The 20,776-nt window shown below is 46.0% G+C and overlaps 1 protein-coding gene across 1 annotated transcript in view; it reads left to right on the top strand.

Annotated features, from left to right (window-relative positions):
- The first annotated feature begins 1,606 nt into the window (after positions 1 to 1,606).
- The window catches only part of LOC128270496 (mucin-19-like), a 36,951-nt gene continuing 17,781 nt past the window's right edge, over positions 1,607 to 20,776 (top strand). The window contains exons 1-3 of the mRNA XM_053007902.1: positions 1,607 to 1,666; positions 2,761 to 3,274; positions 13,941 to 14,028. Of these exons, the coding sequence (XP_052863862.1) occupies positions 1,607 to 1,666; positions 2,761 to 3,274; positions 13,941 to 14,028 (662 nt within the window). The remainder of the gene's footprint in view (positions 1,667 to 2,760; positions 3,275 to 13,940; positions 14,029 to 20,776) is intronic.

Genomic DNA, 20,776 nt, shown 5'->3' with positions numbered 1-20,776 from the left:
CTTTGCCAGGATGTGCGTAGTTTTGGATCGCGATTGAAGGTAGAAGTGGTAGGAATTTGTTTCGTTGTGGCGCCACATTGGGTGTACATTCTTCGGGACTCTCTTCGGTGCTGGTTGTCCAGGACGACGGTCCAAACTTATTTGTAACAGTAGTCGCTTTTGCAGTAACTTTTCGCATTACTTTGGGAACCAAGCCATACGTATGATATAATTAAATGCCGGAATAATGAATTTTATAATAAACCGCATTTGTCATAATAAAAATGAGCTCCAGAACTCATACAACTGGTTGTTGTTATTCAAATGAATTTCAATGAGTTATGCTATTGTACACAATTGAAATGTGAAGTCTTTCAAGACGGAGACGAATTAAAATTACTATTTAAAAACCATTAGAAAATGTTATTACATATGAAATTAATTTCATGCATCATTTCTTTCTCCACTTTCCATCATTATTAGGATGGAGTGTATCAAGAATAACGTAACGTGATTCCTGCCATGGTGACGGTCTACTTTCGCTAATGACATTAAAGTTTCCTCATTGTTAACACATCCGTCGTTACCTTCGAAGGACAAGGCCGGTGGGTCTGTGGAAAACTCAAAGTGAATTCAACATAGCGACGACGCGTACTGTTTACCGGAACTAAGTTTGTTTATTTTGATGTGCAGATTGCTGACCTAGATTTGATAACAAGAAGGCTTGTTATTGCGACGCAGGTAGTAAAAAAAATAATGTTGAAGCAATGTACCACGAATCACGAGTGAATGCGTCTGTTCAATATGCCAGAACTGAGATTGAAGTATGTTTAACTAGCCTCTGACACGTTATACCTTACCTTGTTCTATTGTTTATTAAGGAGTTTATATTCGTTCCAATTACTCGTGTCCGACTCAGCTTCCATTACACGGCAGTTGCATGCATTGCCGACCCTAGTGTCGGTTCCAATCCCCCAGCCACAGCAGGAAATATGCTGAAAAAAATAAATAAAATTAAACTGACAGACCCCTCTTGCTCCGTCGTCAAGTCTCCCGGCGATCATCAATCTTTTCTACCTTTGGCCTCCGACCCACAGTACCACAAAATTGTTATTATTGCGCAAGGGGAGTTTGTGGAAGGGTTCGTGACGTGTTGATGTTCGATGTTTAAAAATGTTTTAAAACATTCCCCCACAGTGGGCGATTCGACAGAACCCCACAAAGCATCGTGGGGCAACTTGTTGTTCGTAGGGCGAACAACAGAACTAGCCCAATGACCGTGACGGAAGTCGAGTCAATCGTCGAGTGACAGTCGGTAACCGTGAACCGTGGGTCGTCGTTCTGGCAATAGCCAAAGGATGAATGACCCAAGGAAGTACGCCATTGACAACAGGAGGAGTCATATACGGGGGAGATAAAATATGTGTCATACAGTTCGATAGCAACATTATCGCTGTTGTATTCGCAAAAGTGCAACGTGAAAGTTCTGCCAGATTAACATGAATGTTGATCGAAAGTGTATGAGAAAATGTGGTGAATAAAAAGGCATTGCGTTCGAAAGTGAAGTTCTACAAAGCACAAGTGCCCCGGGTTAAAGGATTAATGTGAAATTGAAGACAAAGGAATTATGAATGCCAACAAGAGCGGAGGAAATTCGACGACGGCTTCTGTCTATCGGTTGATACAGGTAAGTCTTAGCTAGTCTTGGCTTATTTAAGCATAATTTTTAAGGCATCCGCTTTAATTTATCCCTATTTAATGAACTTTACAAAACAAATGTTAAAGAGAATACATTTCAAAAATTAAATAAATATGATCATCCAAGTAATTTCCACACGAATATCTCTACGGAGATGTGCTGAGAGAAAAGATTTTCAACATATTTTAGAAGCGAAACTTTATCAAATTAAATTCTCCTAGCATATTTCAAATCTCATCTTTCGCAACTTCACAAATTCCACTACGCAGTGCAGATAAGTTGATTTAGCTTAATCCGTTATTAGAGTTAAATGGGCCCGATCCGACGATCGCTCATTATAGTTAGCTCAGATCACCACAACTGGATGGGTCCACGATCTTATGCAAAAGCGATAGACAGTGTGTCTGCTTTCGGTGTTATTTGGAGCGCGAAACAAACAACCTCTTCCTAGTGCGCATCCTCCCCTAACCATTGGCCCCGCCAAACGTCGCTTATCGCGATCGTCAATTAAACCTCTACTTATGGTCATCTGTTTTGTCGTGGAGCAGCAACTACCTCTTCCTGGCCCCGTCCAAGCACTCAGACCAATCGTGAGCTAATATTTGTTGCAGAAATCAGAAGAGCATAATGTTAAGGTGCAGCAGCTAGCAGAAACACGCAACTGTGCCAGTGTCGGGCACAGTTCGACAGAACGCCATGTGTTTTCACTCAGCCGTTCAGCGCGTGAGTTGAGGAGACAAGCACAGGCAGCTTCTTTCGAGTGACTCAGACAGAAGATTAATTAGCCAAGAACTCGACGGTTTCCGTTCTGGTTGTTTGTACGCTGTCTTCGAGATTAAGAAGAGGCTTACCACAAGCGTCCATTGGTCCGTTAGATTGTTCAATCTTGAGCTAACGTGCTAAGCTAGTATGGAAAGTCATCGGCCCACGTAAAGCGGTTTCACATACTATAATTTTAAAAATTAGAGTAAAACCTAAAATAATAACAATTGATCAGTTCAAAACTTTAGTTTAGTTTATTCACCGTGCACCAAACCCAAATTGCCAAGCATGACCATGTCCGTACTTCTCGTCCCCTACAGAGTCCGGCTCCGATATGTATGTTCTATTTCGCGCACCCGTTCGGGATTGCCTCGCCAGCCAGTGGAGCCAAACTGGCGCAGATCCGAGACCGCGCCACCAAGGGCAAGGCAAGTTCGCCGTTAGCTGTTGCATCCGAACACGGTACAAAGCCAGCAAAAACGGGACAGTGTCGGCGTCACAAATCACAGACCGGCAAAGAGCCGTCGGTCAAGGTGCATCGCAAATTGAACGGTTATTCGTGCAGTCGAAAGACGGAAGCGAGGCTGCAGGAACCGGAAGCTGTACTGTCCAAAGTGTCGGTGCGAAAGAGTAAAAAGCATCGGAAGCATCGCCGGATTAGTAATTTCGAAAAGTTCTTGCTCGAAATACAGGACACGTGCGGTGGTACGTTGTCAAAAATCCGCCGAATTGATCAGGAAAACCGCATAACACGGCTCGTACCGTGGCCGAGCATCATCTGGAACCGGGACTTTCTGATGCCCCCGTTGCTGCAAGCCCTAGCCCTACAGCATGGTAAGTAATGGTTAGACTTGTGGAGTGATGAGCACTCGGCGATGAGCAGTTTCATGTTTTTATTTGAACAATTCCATTGTCGAGAAAAATGCTACCGTTCGTCGATAAATCCTACAGCCGACGTGGAAAACTATTTCCCAGGATCTCATTTTGTTGACACCCCCCTTCGAGTTGTTCATGTGAATTTGTATATAGGGGAAAAAAAAGAAACGCCGGTAACCGGCAATGTTTAGTGAAAACTGTAAACAAACAGCTGATGCCCAACGTGTTGATGGATCGGATACACCGCTCACACTCAGAGGTTGTTGATATGTGCAACAATCGCGCATCGCAGCCGCGCATGGAATCGCGTGAGTGGCCTGGTCATCCATAAAGGGGTGCTTCTACTTGGAAAATGCAACTAGAAGCGACTGTGAATAGTGAATTCGAAGAAAGAGGTATTGGTATATCTTTTCTGTTTTTCTTAATAAATATTTCAAGAGTTTCATCAACGAAGTACTACAGTTTTGATGTGGTGACAATACCCAATTGAAAAGATTGGGGGCAGATTTCACACATATTGTGTAGCTCACTCCATCTTACCGACTACTCATTTGTAGTACTTGTGGGGTAGTGCAACATTCGGATATCCTGAAGCAATTGGAACCATGATAGATATTCTGCCACGCCAGTGGCAGAAAGAGGGAAGATTGCTTTTGTCAATTTGTAGTGATTAAGATCCCAAATAGGTCCATAACGTGGGTAATTACAAACTACCGCGAGTGCGTCCAACCGCCTTGCGCCTCCATTGCCACAACGGAACTCACCGACCTAACAAAGACCGCGCGGCCACAGGGCACTCGCAGTTGAGTATCTCGCGCCGCAACTGTTTGGATCCAAAAACGGATCGTTCATGCCGACAGTTCACTTACGCCTTTCGTCGGAGTTTGTTGCCACTGCTGGCTGGTTGGCCGATCTAGCGTCCTTCAACAGTCAGCTACCGGGGAGCTACCGGTTCATAGCCGCGAAGAATTCCCCACAGAGTTGCAGGGTTAAGTCCGACTCGAGTAACCTGGAATGGACGGATAGTTCTTTGATTAGTGACAGCTTTTATTGAAAACCCTGAGGTGCTGAACAAAGTGTCGTTGTTTCGTGCGTCTGGAGCTACGGTGGTGACGGTGACCTCGCGAGGTCATTGATTGACGATCAGACGGCGGTGAAGTGCAGTTGTCTTGCGTGCAGCCTGAAAGGCACGACATCGCGGAGTGCACCAAATCGTGTGGCAAGATGCAGCCGACTGTTAAGCCGAATTTCTTGTCTTATATTGCCTGAAACACGGTTCGTGAGGATGTGAAAATGAAATAAAACAGGAAAACGGTGAAACGGAACCTCCCACCAGCGAACAGAAAACTTGGAAATTCGATCGCAAGTGCAACATGTTCCTCGGGAGATGCTTATCAGCCGGAGCCGACGGGCAGGGAAAGCGCACCGGCTACACATAACGACATGCTTTCGGCGTCAGATTTCAACACGTGATACGGGACGAGCGCCGCACCTGTTAGTCGCCAGTGGCCTGTGGCCTGTGACCTGTCGTACCTGCCAGGCCGCGACTGGCAGCATAATCGTAGCGCGGGACATTTTCTCGCGTAATTAGGCGGAAAGTGAACACAAAAAAGCAAAATATAACACCCGAGTGCCCAAGGCAGCACCAAGCCTGCCCAGGCTGTACGGCATTAAGGTAGGTCCTGTAGGCAACAAATTTGCGACCTACCGGGTCGTTCAACCGAAGGGACGAAGTTGTATGCTCCAGCTGCCTTCCTTCTCGGTCTCCGGCGCTGAGCTGTGCAATCACACTCCCCGGTTTTCTGTGCCACCGACGGAAAATGAGTCCTTGTGCGCTTTACTCTCCCATCAGTATCCGGCACCGTGGGAAATGGTTCCGGGATCCCGGGCAGCATAATAGCTTTTGTCGAGAGAAATAACAACAAACAAATCAGAGCCACCCCTTCCGGTACCAGACTCCTGAAGGAAAGGGCTAGGAAGGTAGCACAGTTCAGGCATTTTTGCCCTTGTTGCTCTCTTGTTGTCCTTTTCGGAGCGGTCGGTTTAGATAATCGTGGTCCAAGGCAAGGACTAAATAAACTAAAGGCCGGCGATCGGGGGGTCACTATATTGTTCGTAATTTACGACATCCATAAAGTGCGAAACACTAGTGTTGCGAACTGTTGGAATGTATACGGCAAATGACCTAAAAACTGGTTTTATCAAGAACAATATTTGAGGTGAGAAAAAAATATCGAATATTTTGCTACTTTCACTCGTCGCGCATTGCAAAACGGCCGACTGAATAAAACAAATCATCATCCAATCAAGCATCAGTTGCCCGGTTATTACTCACTTATCGAAGGATGTGCCAATAAATTAAATCACACGTTCGTGCAACATTCACGAGCCACTGGGGAAACAGAACACTGTCTGAACTGCAGTGAACAACGGGTATTGCCGATTCTTATCCCGTCATCGATTACGGCACGACATAAAAACACACCCATAAACGGTTACTGATGTCGGATGTGCCCGGTTTCGCCGTAACGCAAGCGATGGACGTTCGTTTCTTCGATCAATTTGTAAAGTTTTTGAAGACAGCTCGCCCTGGAGAAGTGCTCCAAAACAGCTGGGCCGATTCCCTCGGTGCGCGTCCATAATTTATCGTCGGCGTGGAAGTGGAGCGGAGTATTTGTAGGCCGCTAGTCTCGCGGGGATCCTCCGCGGGAGTACACGGCAACGCCGCGAGGACGTACCCACATGAAACTTTGTGCAAAATGGGTGAAAAGTTTTCCGTACAAAACTTGCACCATTACGCCAGCCGGACCGCCAGTCAGACGTCTGCGGGAGTGCGGGAAACCGGAAGCTCATCTAAAACACGCCCCGCGCCCATGACGAGTGCAAGAGCACTGCTTAATAGTTGATGATTTTCAAGTAGGTTTGTGCCTCCCGCTCTGTCAACGTTCACCCAGGGAACGTTGATCGACTTTCGTTGTGTTTCTTTTTATGGGGAGAAGAATGTGTTCCCCCAACAATTGCCATTGGTGTAATGAAAAGAAATACGTATCGACTGTTGCTGTGGCCACTAGTCTAGATACGACTGTCAGTCTGTGAAGTAGTGAAGGAGCTTCAAAACTTTTGTAAGTGGCGTTGTCCTTTTCGGAGTGCAAGTCTTGTCGAGGGAAGCGAAAGCTCTGACGAATGAAAGTTGAAATTCAATTACCCAAAAACAGAGACAGGACCAAGATAAGTTTTGGTAACACAATTTTATCCCACGACGTGTTGCCTTTGGGCTACGTTTTACTTTCTTCGCCGATGCTGCAAAAAGGCACTGATTGTTATAAGGTCGTGAGTCACGCTAAGCTGCTACGTGCGTGAATACCGAACAGACAGCGCATGAGTTCCGGAAGGTTGTGTTTAAAATATTATAAAACACGAAACGTTCCGGTTCGTGTTAATAGAGACGCACCCAAAACAAGAAACGAAAGCGAGAACGAAAATACCACAGACGGTCATAAACTGTCACCCAAACCACGGGAGATATTTATGACACTCTCAAGTCGAATCCGAATGCACTTGCAGTCTTCTGCCAAGAAACCTTTCCTTTGCCGATCGTCGGATTTCATGGAGTGCCCCGGCTGAAAACAAACCGGCCGGAGTGATGATTCTACCTTCATGAGTCACCGGTCTCGTGTAGCAGCATGTCTTCTCGATGCCGGAGACGTTGTGGACAAAAATAAAACGAAAATTGTTTGTATTTTCTTTGCGTGCCGTGTGGTCTCTGACCTTTATGGTTAGGCCGAAAAGTGGTTAGTCACCGATGATCATGAAGGATAGCCAATTACGATTCCCATACGATCTATGAAATGAGCAAAAGTACTCGTTAGAGGCCTTATTTTCCACGAAATTTTCCAGCGCCCGTGTCGTGCTGCTATTGCGTTAGAAATAGATGAAACGAGACGCCACGAAGGCTGCGAGTGTGTTTTCGAAGGGCAAGACGAAAGCACGTGAGGGCATTGTTTTTGGTTCTTCCTTTTTTTTGGGCGTGAAGCACACGCCAGACACGCGTGTCAAAAAACCGCAACATGAGTTTTCATGTCTGGTGGAAGGCAAAATACTAATTCGCAAAAGCATCCTTCGCGTACATCATTTACATCTTTTAATTGGTTATTATGGGGCGCTTAGCGACGCTCAGGTATTGGTCGTTTTATTCTGTTTCAATTTTATTCAAATTCACTAACATTATTATTCATATACATCGTGAGCAAGGAGCGGACCTTGGGATCATTCCAAAATAAATAAAGATCAACCTTTACTAGATGTCTAATTTCGAGTAATATAAAATTTACTTTGCGTGAAAAGCAATCAGAACATGATGGGCCACAACACATGACCGGATGTTGTCTAGTCTGGTCCAACGTGCTGGTGCAACTAAACTTAAACGAACCAATGTGCGTGCCAGCTGGAAAGAACGATCTCGCGCATCTATTTCTGTTTTTATTTATTTTTATGGTACTATATCAATGGTGCGACGATAATTCCAATTACCACACCAAATTAGTTGTTTATTATATGCGGTACGGAATATGATTTCCAGATGGTGGTTGATAACCTTTGCTATCATAAATCATCGACCACACGTGTCTTCTTGTATGATTGAAGCATAAGAACGCAACAAATTGGCTGACTCATCTTAGTTTGACTGATCTTTTTAGTCAAAATAGGACTTGCTCCGAACAACAAACTCAATTTGTTTTCACTCTAACTGATCAATTGGATGCTGCCTTTGGCATGCTTTCAGTTACAGTTTAATATCCCTTTAATGTTCCGCCACATCGTAGCATATCTCCTTGTTCTTGTGATGCGCAAGGAAGCTTCTGTTATCAAACAATGGCCGTTGGAACAATAGTTCTATTTTTGTAGAACCTCAATCAACCTCCCGAGCGGCAGAACTACCGACATCGATGCGCCGATGATAAAAAGGCCAAGGTCAGATGGGGATGTAAATCCTAAGGGAGAAAATACCAACAAGAAGCTACCACTAGGGCGCTGTAGGGTGCCGTTTTGCGAAAGAACGTGAGCAGCGTTACCTTGCGGTGCACGGGTATTAGCGAAGAAAATGCTAGCATTAAAATAATAATGAAGGATTTTATTCCACTCGGCAGCAAATTGCTTTTTATAGGCTCCATCACTCATACGTACCTCACCGACGCCATAAATGAACTTAATTAGCTAGCCAGCCAGCCAGAACGACGCTCGTTTGGCGCTCGAGTGTACGCATCCTGCGTTCAGCCATTTGAAGTCAATTTACGTTAGTTGTCCACCGAAGTGGATCGATTGTGGCGAGAGTGCGCTGTTAGACGAATTGGTTTCGAATTGGATAACAATCCGCGTGTAATGTAATGGAAGCTTCCTTTCTAGCTGAAACTTGTCTACCCTTATTTTGTGTTTTTTGAATTGGAACGAAAAATTAAAATCAACCCAAAATCCCAGAAAAAATTCTACGAAAATGGGGCCACTTGTTACTTTATGGGGCCACCAATATTGAGATGCACCACTGAATGCGCAATCAACCTGATGGCGCCTCACTCAACGGCCATATTTCTTTAACGCGACACGCAAATGGCATTCCCCAGCGAAAGGAACAGGGAACTCGCCCAAACAAATGAGTATGAAAAATTCAATCCGAACTGTGCATTGGGGCAAATATTTTCTATCGTTTCGTTCTGCTTCCATTCAAATGAAAACAAAATTCAGAATAAAAACATAAACCACAAAGTGCCGTAAGCCAGCCACCCGCAAGCGTCGATCGGTAAGTGTGTAAACAAATTTGTCCGACTTCGCGGTTCGGTGCTAAGATAAATCAGGCGACACCATCGCAATCTATCATCGGCGCCGCCGAAAAGGCGGTAAGGTTGAAAGACGCGGCCAGAAGGCGAAATATGCTACCGTTCGCGTTCCGATCGCTCAACGGTGAGAGCGTTGCAATCGAAATGGCTTTTATCGGCGAGAAGTGACCACCGGCCGTGTCTTGACAATCAGCCCTTTCAGCGGGGCAGGCAATAAATCGATGAATTCCAAACCAGACACCTTGGGTGCGTTCTTAAGACATTCGTCGTAATTGGGCGGTGGGTGGGCTTCGATTGTGGGAACCACACTCTTAGCGAAACATTTGCTGATAGCATTAATCATCGTTTCGTGTGTTTCGAAACGATTTTTGATTGTCTTCTCTCCGTCTTTTTTCTGCGACACACACGTACGTGAGATTACGAAGCACATGCGGCTCAAATATAAGTCCCATTATTATGGGCGCACTTGGGCGATTGGCGATTTCAACCGATTACGGGTTAATGATGGCCACAGTTGGCATCCGAACGAAGCCGCTCGTAGCTGCACCAAACTTTTCTGACCACGCCAGTGCCAGTGGGTGTGGTCGGCCCGTGGTGATCCATTTAATCCACATCCGGCGGCAACGTGTCGCCGATTTGCGTTTTCGAGTGCTCCGCGCGAGGGCTCCAGCTGGCGCCGCAGGAAAGCAAACAGGAAATCGTGATTGGTCGTCGTCAGGCCAGGGGCTCTCTGGCGCTAGCCGAAATCCTAATCGTCCACGAACGCCGGCCGGCCGGCCCGCCGGCCAACAACCGCGAGCAATCGCGCAATGACCACTTGAGAAATGAGGCTACTGCAGAGCCACCGACCGGCTCGGGGGAGGGGGGCGCCAATGAAGACCGCCGGTGTGCCGTAGTAAACCCGACCGGACGGGTCACGTGTCCAATCGAAAAGTGTGGCACCCGACCTGTCGGCATCGTCGCCTCCCCCGCCGAAAGTTCTGACCGCCGACCGCCGGACCCAATGGGCACAAAATTTGGGTCAATAGCCTCTGGCGGGCGGTTCGCGGTTTCGGAATAAATAAAACCAAACCCCAATTGGAACTGGAAACAAACGGGCCCCCGTAAGTCGGAAACGGCCAGTCACAATAACGCGTTAGAACAATTTTGCTTACTACGAACTACTGGGGGGTTGATGTAGAATTTTATTCCACCTGGGGAAAAAAAATGGCGCCACCCGGTAAGGTTCGTTCGTATCGCGCGAGAGAATCTAGTTCAAACGCAGCTTTAATTGCCGATTCCGTCCAGTCCTTTCGACCCGAAAGTGGTGCAAACATAAGTCGTGGCTACTCGGGTCTGATTTGAATATTTTCGAACCATTATATCTGGTGTTCCATATAATCTGGTTGAAGGATAAAACCGACGGAAAAGTTGCGCCCGCATGAACTCCGATGGCTCTTTTCACGTTGCCAGTCAGTGGACAGTGGCTGACTTGATGGGTTCCATTTTCCAGCCAAAGTGTGCTTGAGCTGCCGGCCTTTTTCTGACCCGACACAACCAAACACAGCTGAGGGTTCGCTTTGCGGGGATGAAAATAGATAGTTTGCGTGTTTTAAAATGAAATTCAACCACCGCCGAGGAACGAAAGCACTGGAAATTAAAACCAACAGCGCCATCAAACAGCTGTGCGTGATGAGCCGGAGTCCGGTGTAAATGTTCGGTTTATGACTCTTCGCCTGACTTGCGGCCATAGCACGGAAATGGTGGATTAAGACAGGGTGATTCAGTCGGTGTTCGTCTACGTTGCAAATTAATTTGATGAAGCTGTCCTCAATCGACTCAATCTCTAGGGCAGCTTTGCCTTGACAGGGGGCTGGCAAGGGCACATCTCCTACCGGGTACTAAAGCTGAATGCTTTTCTTGTAACGCAAGCATCTTGCAGAGGAGCAAGGAGGAATATATTATCCTCACCACAATCTTGTTGTGTAAATATTGGACACAGAGAAGGCGAAACAAAATTACTTCTCGAGGAGCGGAGAGAAAGAAAAACAATAAAGCCACATTCTGGCGGTAGCCATCACAAGCGAACCAACTTGACCTTATCTGAAAACCATTAGGGACATGTGAGAGTAAACGTTAGCGAGGAAATGGGGCAAAGGATACGGCTGCCGTGCGCTGATTCCAGATTGGGACGGGTTCGTCTGTGAGCCACAGTAGCACACCTTCAGCCGGAATAGATCTCGTATCTTCTGTCCGTTATTGGGGTCCGTGCCGGAACTTAATGTTGGCACTTGCAGCCACAATAGGACCTGTTTCGAACCAACGAAAAGTTTGTTGTGGTTCGACTGAGCCATCGTTTCCATACATGCAAAATTGCTGTCATCGACATCATTTTAGCGGACAAAATGGACAATGTCTGAGGTGAAGGAAATTCGCTGCAGGAAATGTTTTGCCTGGAGCCATATTGCAATATTTCATCTCAAATGCCTATAGTCCTTCCGCCGTTGTAGGTGTTTCGCGCGAGTTCCGATGGGTTAGAAAATGTGATCGATCAATCACATTTTTCCATTCGGGACACAGAATGGTACACTTCCGCAGGGTGACGTGTAAAAAATGTTAAACATTACACATTTTTGCACATATCTTTTCTAAACTATACTTTCATGATCATTGTCAACACGATAGGGTTCAATCATGCAAAGAATTCTGTACATACTATCCACATGTGCAAACATATTCCGCGGCATTGGGTGGATAATTTTGACATTAAATATGTTAAACAAATGGAAAGACTTCGTTGGCCTGAGCAGTAGTTTCGTCATTAAAAATGATGTCCATTAATCGGATCTAAATATCAAACCGTTCAGAGGCGCGAATCGAACCAGACAAACTGAAAGCGTAGTCATTCCACGCAGGCATAAATTAGTACAAATGTCACTTGCAGAGTTGCCTTAGTGTCGTGGGGTCCAACTTGTATCGCATGCAGCTTAATTGAATAGATCGATCACGTTGGAAGGGCATGAATTGTCACGCTGAAAATGCACGTTGCACCTGCGCTGGCAGTACGAAGCGCCAGACTAAAGCTTAGTGCCAACATTTAACGAGGAAAGGTATCTCGAGGGATCGTCAATAAAATTGATTACACTCGACTCACTCGATGACTTGGCTAATCCAAACTTCATAGTCTCGACGATGGTCGTATTGCCATTGCTCCGATAAAGATGAGCAACACCTTATTGAGCTGTATTGGACAGTGAATGGTTTCTTCTATAAAATTGAAATTAAACTTAAAAAGAGTATAGACTTAACTTACTGTTAACTTAACACACTAGTCGAATTCAAAATCAGACTAAGAAGAGAATTCTGAGCATTTATTGGATGGAACAAAAACGAACATCAAACAAGGCGCGACGTTACGGTCAAGAAGTGTCTTTTCGGATTGTCATTATCATGGCTGGGAAAGTACTCTGATCAAAGTAATCTGCTATCACGTCAGCACCGTTTAATGGCTCGTTTCAAGGCAACTCCAGAGCGGAGTGATTCCAAGAGGATTGGATGTTGAACCCTGTTAGCTGCAGGATTTGGTCGGCAGATATACTTGCATATGTAGCGTGCTCGCTTATCGGTTGTTGAGTTGCTCAGCTAACTTCAGGTTCTTATTTTTAAAAACCAACAATCAAACCCTGTGGCGGTACCAGTGTGGGTTCCCCTGCAATGTTGCATTTCACTTGAAGTTAAGTTGAACAATCGTCCTTAATGACACACTGTCGCAGGAAGGGAAGCAGTGGACAGAAACCATTTATCAGGTTTCGTGTTTGAGGAAGTTCCGGTCTGGCGTTATCTTTTTCATTCCAGTCCACACCATTTGCGTGCTTCAACTTGGCGGCTTTAGCAGAGAGTGACTTTATCTGCCGCCCTAATCGCCGTTTCGCCAATGTATCGATCCGGGGCACCATCGGCTGAAACATGGAACATACCTTGGCCAAGGTCAGAGAACACGCTTGTTGAGCCTCTTCGTTGTCCGGCTGTCCTACTTGAGCGATTGGAAAGGCGACAGAGGCTTTTTGAGTTTACTGGTGCGCAACACACTTGATGCCGCGGTCACACTTATAGCGGCATGCTTACACGCGTGTGGACTGCATCTGGTGCGTTCAATATTTATCACTTGACGGCGGTTATGAAATGCACTCCGTGTTGGCTTTTTTTCGCTTTTCCTTCGCGGAGTATGTTTGTCGATCGAAATGGTTGGCTAGTTTCGGTATGAATTCGGTTGACCGACAACCGATGAAACTGTGTTATTCGGTCGCACGGCAAAAAGAAACGAACAACGCCACAATAAAGTTAGCAACAGTAAGACGAAGATAAAATCACTAAAATGGAAAACCGCACCGTAGATGCCGAAGTGCGCTAGTTTTCTCTGGTAGATTTTGTTTTTACAATCACGAGATTGCTGCAGGAATTTTAATGCGATATTTTGGTATATTATTCTCATTGTTTAATTGTACAATTATTGATCACTTCAAACGAATGCAAAATTGATTATCAAAAGTTGCCATCACACAGCTCATGTCAATACGAGGGAAAATATGCAAAATAAAATCAATCAAAAAGTTCAATATTTACCGACTGTCTTGGGTACTTTTACACGTTTCATCGAAATATTGCTTCAGGCACGTACGGTCCGTTGTTCACCCAGATCGCACGTACATGTGCGGACAAACTGTTATATTTTCGATTTCGTCCTTTAATGTCGATAGCAATTGGCTATTTCTGTTTCTCTGTATCGATAATTGCACTTAAAATCTGTTTTGCAGGTCGCGAGATACCAGATATCGAGCAGATTCTGCGAACTGTTCGTTCAGCCTGGAACACACCGAAGTCGCAACGTTCAAACCTTCGGAGGTAAGTATCCCAAATGGTGGGCAGGCCGAAACGCACAGAACAAGCCGAACTACCACAAACTTTAACCAAGTAACACTTTCTGATATACTGACCTACAAAACATCTAGCACAGTGCCATGGGCGGAATCAATTCTATGTGGATCTAGTTTTTCGCATGTTAAGATCATCACATTTATATGTACAACGTTCCAGAAACAACCGCCAACAAGGAAACATAAAACGTCCGGAATTCGGTACCGTTGTTCACTTACCATGCCGGATGAATCAACGTTAAATTTTCTCGAAAACATCCAGCTGGAAAATCGTGGCCGTCGGAACTTCCGAATGTTTTCAAGACACCGGTTCCGCCGGTTTGCCGGAGCGATTAACCTGTGAATAAATAACACACCCAGCAGAAACAGGTGTGCCTCGTGCCCGTCGCTAACCTTCTGGCTGCTAGCACGCAACGGATGTGGGCTCGTAGGGCAACAATTATTCACGAGCCGGAACCGGTTCTACCGATGAACTTCCGTTTTTGAGGTATTTCACTTTTTCACTTTTTCGGTGCTGTTTTTCCATCAACTCATAATGAGCCGGAAAATATTGGTTCAGATGTTTGGCAAGCTCACACCCATCTCACAAAACAGGGCTTTTCATTGTTGCTAGTTTTAACGAGGTTAAATGCTTTTCCAATTTGTGTCCGCACTCTGTTAAACTGCACAAGGAGCCTGTGGAAGTGTGAACATACACCATCCTGTGCTGGTGAATCAGGGTAACTTGATTGCAATTTAAATTCATTATTGAGTCCACCTTCGGGAGGTTGCCACATAAGGGACTGCGTTTTAATTCTTCAACACTCTGTCCGCTGGGTTCGCGGGTTCGTTGATGTGCTCGGAACAGAAAAAGATTTCAATGGGACCCATTCGTGAAATTGGCTCATCATTAATTCACTAGACCCCGGCGTTAGCAACGGAGGACCGATCACGTGCAATGGCAAACAAGTTTTCTTCGTGGCGTATGTGTCTATTCGTTGTGAACTCCAAAAATGAACCATCATTCCCAAAATTCGGACGGTCAGAATCGTTTTCAAGTTCCCCGTCGTATGTTTGATCCCGGGGGTAATCAGATTGAGTGAAGGAAGTTTTGTTTTCTGCCTGAGTAGTTATCCCCAAGGAGGGAACTCGTACTCCGAAACGATTAACTTCAATGGAACATGAATGTTAACTTATTTTGGCACATTTAGAAAACAACGGCCACGGTAACGGCCAGGCAAAAGGAAAAACAGAGAAAAAAGTATCAACTTTTTATGCTTCATTATTTATAAGTGTGCGATGAAGTTGAGAGATCGTTTATCATTGACACTACTCGTGGCGCCGCGTGAGGCTATTGTCATTATATGAAGTGCTTTGGGATACTGTTAATTTGTCTTGTTCCGGTAAAGTTCGTTGGCAAGATATATTTGTATTTGATACCATTAACGATTTCTTGTGTCGCATATCCTTGAAAAGCCCGATTTTTTCATTGTTTTTCTCCTTCAGCAATATGGACTGCCAGTAAATTGCTTAATGTAAAACTGTTCGCCATTAATTGAAAGTTGTTTCAATATTCGGCAAAAAGGGGGGAACTAATTTAGTTACCCCAAATGAAGGTAAGCGCCATCTGGCAGTGGCTAGTCGTAGCAAATTAGAACAGCCGTGCTGGTCTAAATAAACCTAGACCTTTTCGGACCTATAGGTCCGAATAATGCCGACCACCCCGTCGCCGGCCTGTGCGAAAGTGAAAGTGGCCCCTAAGTTCATGAACTTCCACGAAACGTGTCAAAACATGCAAACATGAATAATGTATTAATGGCTGGCTGGAGTTTGCTCTCTTCTGCGAGGTCCTTCGGTCAGCCTTTGAAAGAAACCCCGTTCGTGTTCGGCAAGGTAAAAAAACATTGGTAAAAGTGGTGTAGGGGTAGGAAAATGGTAGGGTACAGTTCTCGTATTTCATCCGTCGTGCCCTTTAATTTGTAACGAGACTTTTGGTCCCCGTGTTTTCAGAACGTTAACTGATTTTTTATTCTCATCAAATAGCACTCGAAATTATCGCGAAACTGCGGGTTATCTATTTCTGCCTGTTTTATGTTGCCACTGCCATTTGGGATGCCTTTCCGGAGTTTGATCACTATTTCAACCGCTTTGATATTGTTTTTAAATTGTGTTATTTACAACAAGTAATTTTTATTTTGTCGAGTTTGTATAATTTTTAATCAATCACTAATACAAATCAGTTTAAAAGATTGTCAACCTCGTTGAATGTTTAATATCTAGCAGTTTAAAAAAAATTGATTATCGTTATTTAAACTTGCATTCTAAAGCAACTTGCTAGCGTTTATTAACAAGGGAAGCTTTCTAATTTTCACTACTTCGAAGGCAGTGAAGGTTTCTTCAAACTTGTATACGTTTTCGTTTCATTTTGTCTGGTAAAGTCTTACAGCAAGGTGCTGCAATCTAGTTTGATTATACTTGTTGATACGTGTTTCGTTTTGTGGAAAAATTACAATTACTTTACTAAATTTAAACAATGAAATCACAATAAAATATGAGTTACAATTGACTATTAAAAGACTACTTACAATATATTGCGCAGAGGTATCGCATGCAGCTTGGTTACCAATTTAAAATACAATTATGTGTTTTTACAATTTTAAACGTATGAGGGTTAATGTCTAGCTCTTCGTCATGTCGGAACTCCGTCGCTCCTTCATTGGTGTCCTACAATGAACATATCAGGCGATGGTGTACTAGTCGTTGAACCACTAAGGTCGGTATCGGTGGCCGCTTTTTTCGTCGAGCGTCGCTTTGCTGCCTTCCGCTCGTGCGAATACTCGTGCGCCTGACAGTGGTCCTTACGGGCGAACGTTTTGCGGCAGTACTTGCAGATATGAGGCGCGGCTCCGGTGTGCTGATACATGTGCCGACGGAGATCGTTCTTATGGAAGAAAGCCTTCGGACAACTCGTGCACTGGAACGGCTTATCGGTCGAAGTGTGGCGCTCCGTATGCACAGCCAGCGCTTCTTGTGTTGCGAAACATTTGCCGCAAGTGAAGCAACGGAACGGCTTCGATCCTGAGTGGTTCCATTTAATGTGCTGCGTAAGTCCGCACTGGCGGGCGAAGGTTCTGCTGCACTCGGGGCACACGAACCGTTGTCCCATGTCGGCGATCACACGAGGTGGTTTGCGTACCGGCTTCTGAACCACCGATGTTAAGTCTGCTGGTTTCGTTTCTTTCGAAACCACGGCGAACGTCGTGCCAGACTGCTGCACGAGAAGGTGCTGGGGCATCGGCGGCGGTGGAGGTGACTGTGATACATCGGAAAATACCTCGGCCTTGATGACGCTGCTTCCACCGCCCAGTGATGACGACGGGCTGTAGTCTGAGAGGTATCCCTGCTTCTCGGCACCGCACTGTTGTGCTGTCGGATAACCCATTCCGTTGGATGCATTGACGCTTGATGATGTCCAGACTTCGTACTTTGGGTTGGGCGTAGGTGTCGTCAGAGGTCCTCCGTGCGTGAGCGGTTGTTCGAAATTTTGCGGATTCATGGCGTACGTCTGGTGAAGACCACTCGTATGATGTGGCCCGTACTGTGCTGCAGATACCATGTTGGCGCTTTCGGTGGAACATCGATTGAAGGGCACTGCATGTCCAATATGATCACTGTTCATGTAAAACATGTACGGCGGAACGTTGTTCGGCTCTCCTGGCTCCGTCTTCATAATCGTTCCCGGTGGCGAGGGATATAGATTCGCCTGACCCAGCATTGGGCCCGATGCCACTGGTAGACCGTTCGAAGAATAGTACGCGGATTGCGGTAGGTAGCTTATACCGGGGACAGATAAAACGGTCGCGGGCTGCTGTTTGTATCCATGCCCGACGTTTACCATTCGCTGATTAAAGGCTGTGTGTGCGAACATGGCTCCTTGCTCGGTTGAGTCTGCTTCGGCTACCGCAACTGGTGAATCCATGGGAGATATGTCACTGCTGCATGGAGCACCATGCGCCGGATACAGTGGTTCCTTGTGTAATTCGGTTTCACCGTCGAGCGGGCTCGCTTCCAAGTCCGGCGGAAATGGCGTTAGCCAATCGGTTGACGGTACACTGTAATCACTGAACATTCCGTACGAAAACGCATTGTTGCTCCACGTTCCCAACTGATTGTCACTAGCCATAAAGTCGGCAGAGTTTAGTTGCATTTTACTGCTCTGTGTTCTTCGTAAATCACTGGAGCCTCTCCGAACCGGCAAATTTTGCGGAACACTGTAACCTGTGTAATGTGCAGTTGACAACTAATGAAATCTGGATGCTGTGGTCCAGTTTATATAGTTCTTCTGGAAACTACCTAGCCTTACCCATTGCAACAATAGCTTCGAAGTGCAGGACGCACGCAGCAGCACATCACATACGGGGGGCGGAACACGAAAATTGTCTCTAACCTACCTAACCTAACCATCTTCATGTTCAATAACGTTACGTTGCAGACTGGCACTGGCCAAGGGTACATGTTTGTCTACCTGGGCCGTGCCACCAAAAAATCGATCACCAGAGTAAAATACGCTCAAAAGTCTTACCCTGCAGGATGAACCAGGCCAGACAACGGCGTACGGCTAATGTTCTAGTTTCTAGTGTCATTTTTTTCCTCATCACAAAACACCGCCCACCGTTAGAGTTTGCAAAATTGGAAATGCACTGATCACAACACGATCGGGCAGTTTTTTTGCACCTGAATTGAAAACAAAGGTTTGTTGGACCAAAATATCGTCCGTAAGCAGAGCCAACGAAAAGGATACGGGACGGACGAAAGGATCTTACTGTATCTAGGCGGGACGATTGCCTCGCTAAAACGTTGTGCCGATCACATTCAAGGCGTAACAAATCAACAAACGTTAACTTGGCCCATCATACCCAGTCATAGAATGTGGAAAACATTTCATTTGCCCATTTCCAACCTGAAGAAAGGAACAAGTAGGGTTAATTTAACGATTGTAGCAATTGCAAGGGGAATTACTTACTGCTTTCGGTCGTGTATCTCCTCATGCGCACGCAGATGATCCCGACGGGAGAAAGATTTCCCGCAGACGCCGCACGAGTGCGGTGAGGCTCCCGTGTGCTTGTACTGGTGACGCACCCAGTCCATTCGGTAAAAGAACTGCTTCGGGCAGCTCTCGCACTTGAACGGCTTACTCGATGCCGTGTGGCGCGCGACATGCCGCTCGAGAATGGCCGGATCGGCGAACCGTTTGCCACACTTGACGCAAGTGTGTGGCTTATCGCCCGAATGTTTAACCTGATTGTGTTGCTTCAGGCCGGCGATCCGGACGAACCATTTGTTGCACGGTTCGCACCATAGCACCGCGCCGTGGCCAGCAACCGGCGGGATACCGTTGGTGCGATGCCTGCTCCCGGAGGAGCTTTTGGCGCGCTTTGCTTTCGCAGCCTTGGGAACTTTCTCCGCCGAATCAACCGAATGATGAACTGTGTCAGATGCGGGAGGCTCGATCGGGGCAGATGGGTATGACACGCTTACAACGAGATCGCACGGTGATGGAGGTGGTGTAGCTACTGAGTAGGGGTGACCGTTCGAACCAACGTCACCGTATTGCACTATTAACTCGGGTTCGGATTTAACCGGCAAAAGTTCACTCATTGTCGAGCCAGTCCAACCGCAAATGTCTAATGGTGTGTTTGGTACGCCGCTCTCGATCGCGGTACCATTCGGCGCCCTCATAGCACCAGCATAGGCATTTGGGGGTGCCAAAGGTTGCAGTGGCCCCGAGAAGTATCCGTAATTCGTCGCAGGGTAAAGCGAGAAATAATTCGCTCCATCTGTGGCGGTCATCGGTCGGATGCCGCTTCCGTACGCCATCGAAGGAGCCCAATCGTAGCTACCGTTGTACAGGTGCGAACCCCACACACTTGTCGCGGGGGTACCGGCAAACGGCAGTGTTCCGTAGCCGGGCGCATCGGGTGGCGGGGTCATCATCGTTGATTCCCATTCCGTGTCCGTGGTCGATCCCGTGGCGGAGGACATCCATGAAGGATCTATTGCTCCGTTAGATTGTTTCACTAGTCCAGGCGCACCGGTTAGCTCCATTTTCACTGTATCACTACACACACACGGCCACAGTGGCATTAAGCGGTAATCTCTTAGAACAAAGGAGCGACCTGTCATTTGATTGGAACGGTTGCCAGATTGATAATGTTTATTACACCGATTCGGCTGATTAGTGATCGATCATCGATGATCGATTGAGGGATTGGTTTTGATCGGTGAAGATGTGTTTTCGTGGAGTTGGTGCGACAAATTAAAATATATACAGGATGTGTAATCACGGCAGGAGATATTTAAATGTTTGTTAACTTCGCTAGATTTATTTACGGTATAGAATGCCGCTTATTGATAATTCATTCAGAATACAATATCGTTCAAATGATCGCCTCCATTAGACACACAGAAAGCGGCCGGTTTTTCGGCATTTTTCATTGTGTTTGACAACATTTCTTTCAGTTCTTCAATGGTCTTCGGTTGGCTGGCTTAAACCTTACTTTTCAAAAAGCCCCACGGAAAGAAATCAGAAGAAATTCGGCAACAATAAGCACGCACAGGTTTCACAGTTGGACGATCATTTTCAATGTCAGCCCGTTCTTTTGGCGTAAATCGATCTATGACTAAAACGGCATAGACTAACGTTTCAGAAACTGGCTCATTTGCCAAAATCGACTGGC

Source organism: Anopheles cruzii, chromosome 3 (assembly GCF_943734635.1).
Source record: "Anopheles cruzii chromosome 3, idAnoCruzAS_RS32_06, whole genome shotgun sequence".
Taxonomy (NCBI): domain Eukaryota; kingdom Metazoa; phylum Arthropoda; class Insecta; order Diptera; family Culicidae; genus Anopheles; species Anopheles cruzii.
Note: the sequence above shows the minus strand (reverse complement) of the source record. Positions and strands in the feature narration are given on the sequence as shown.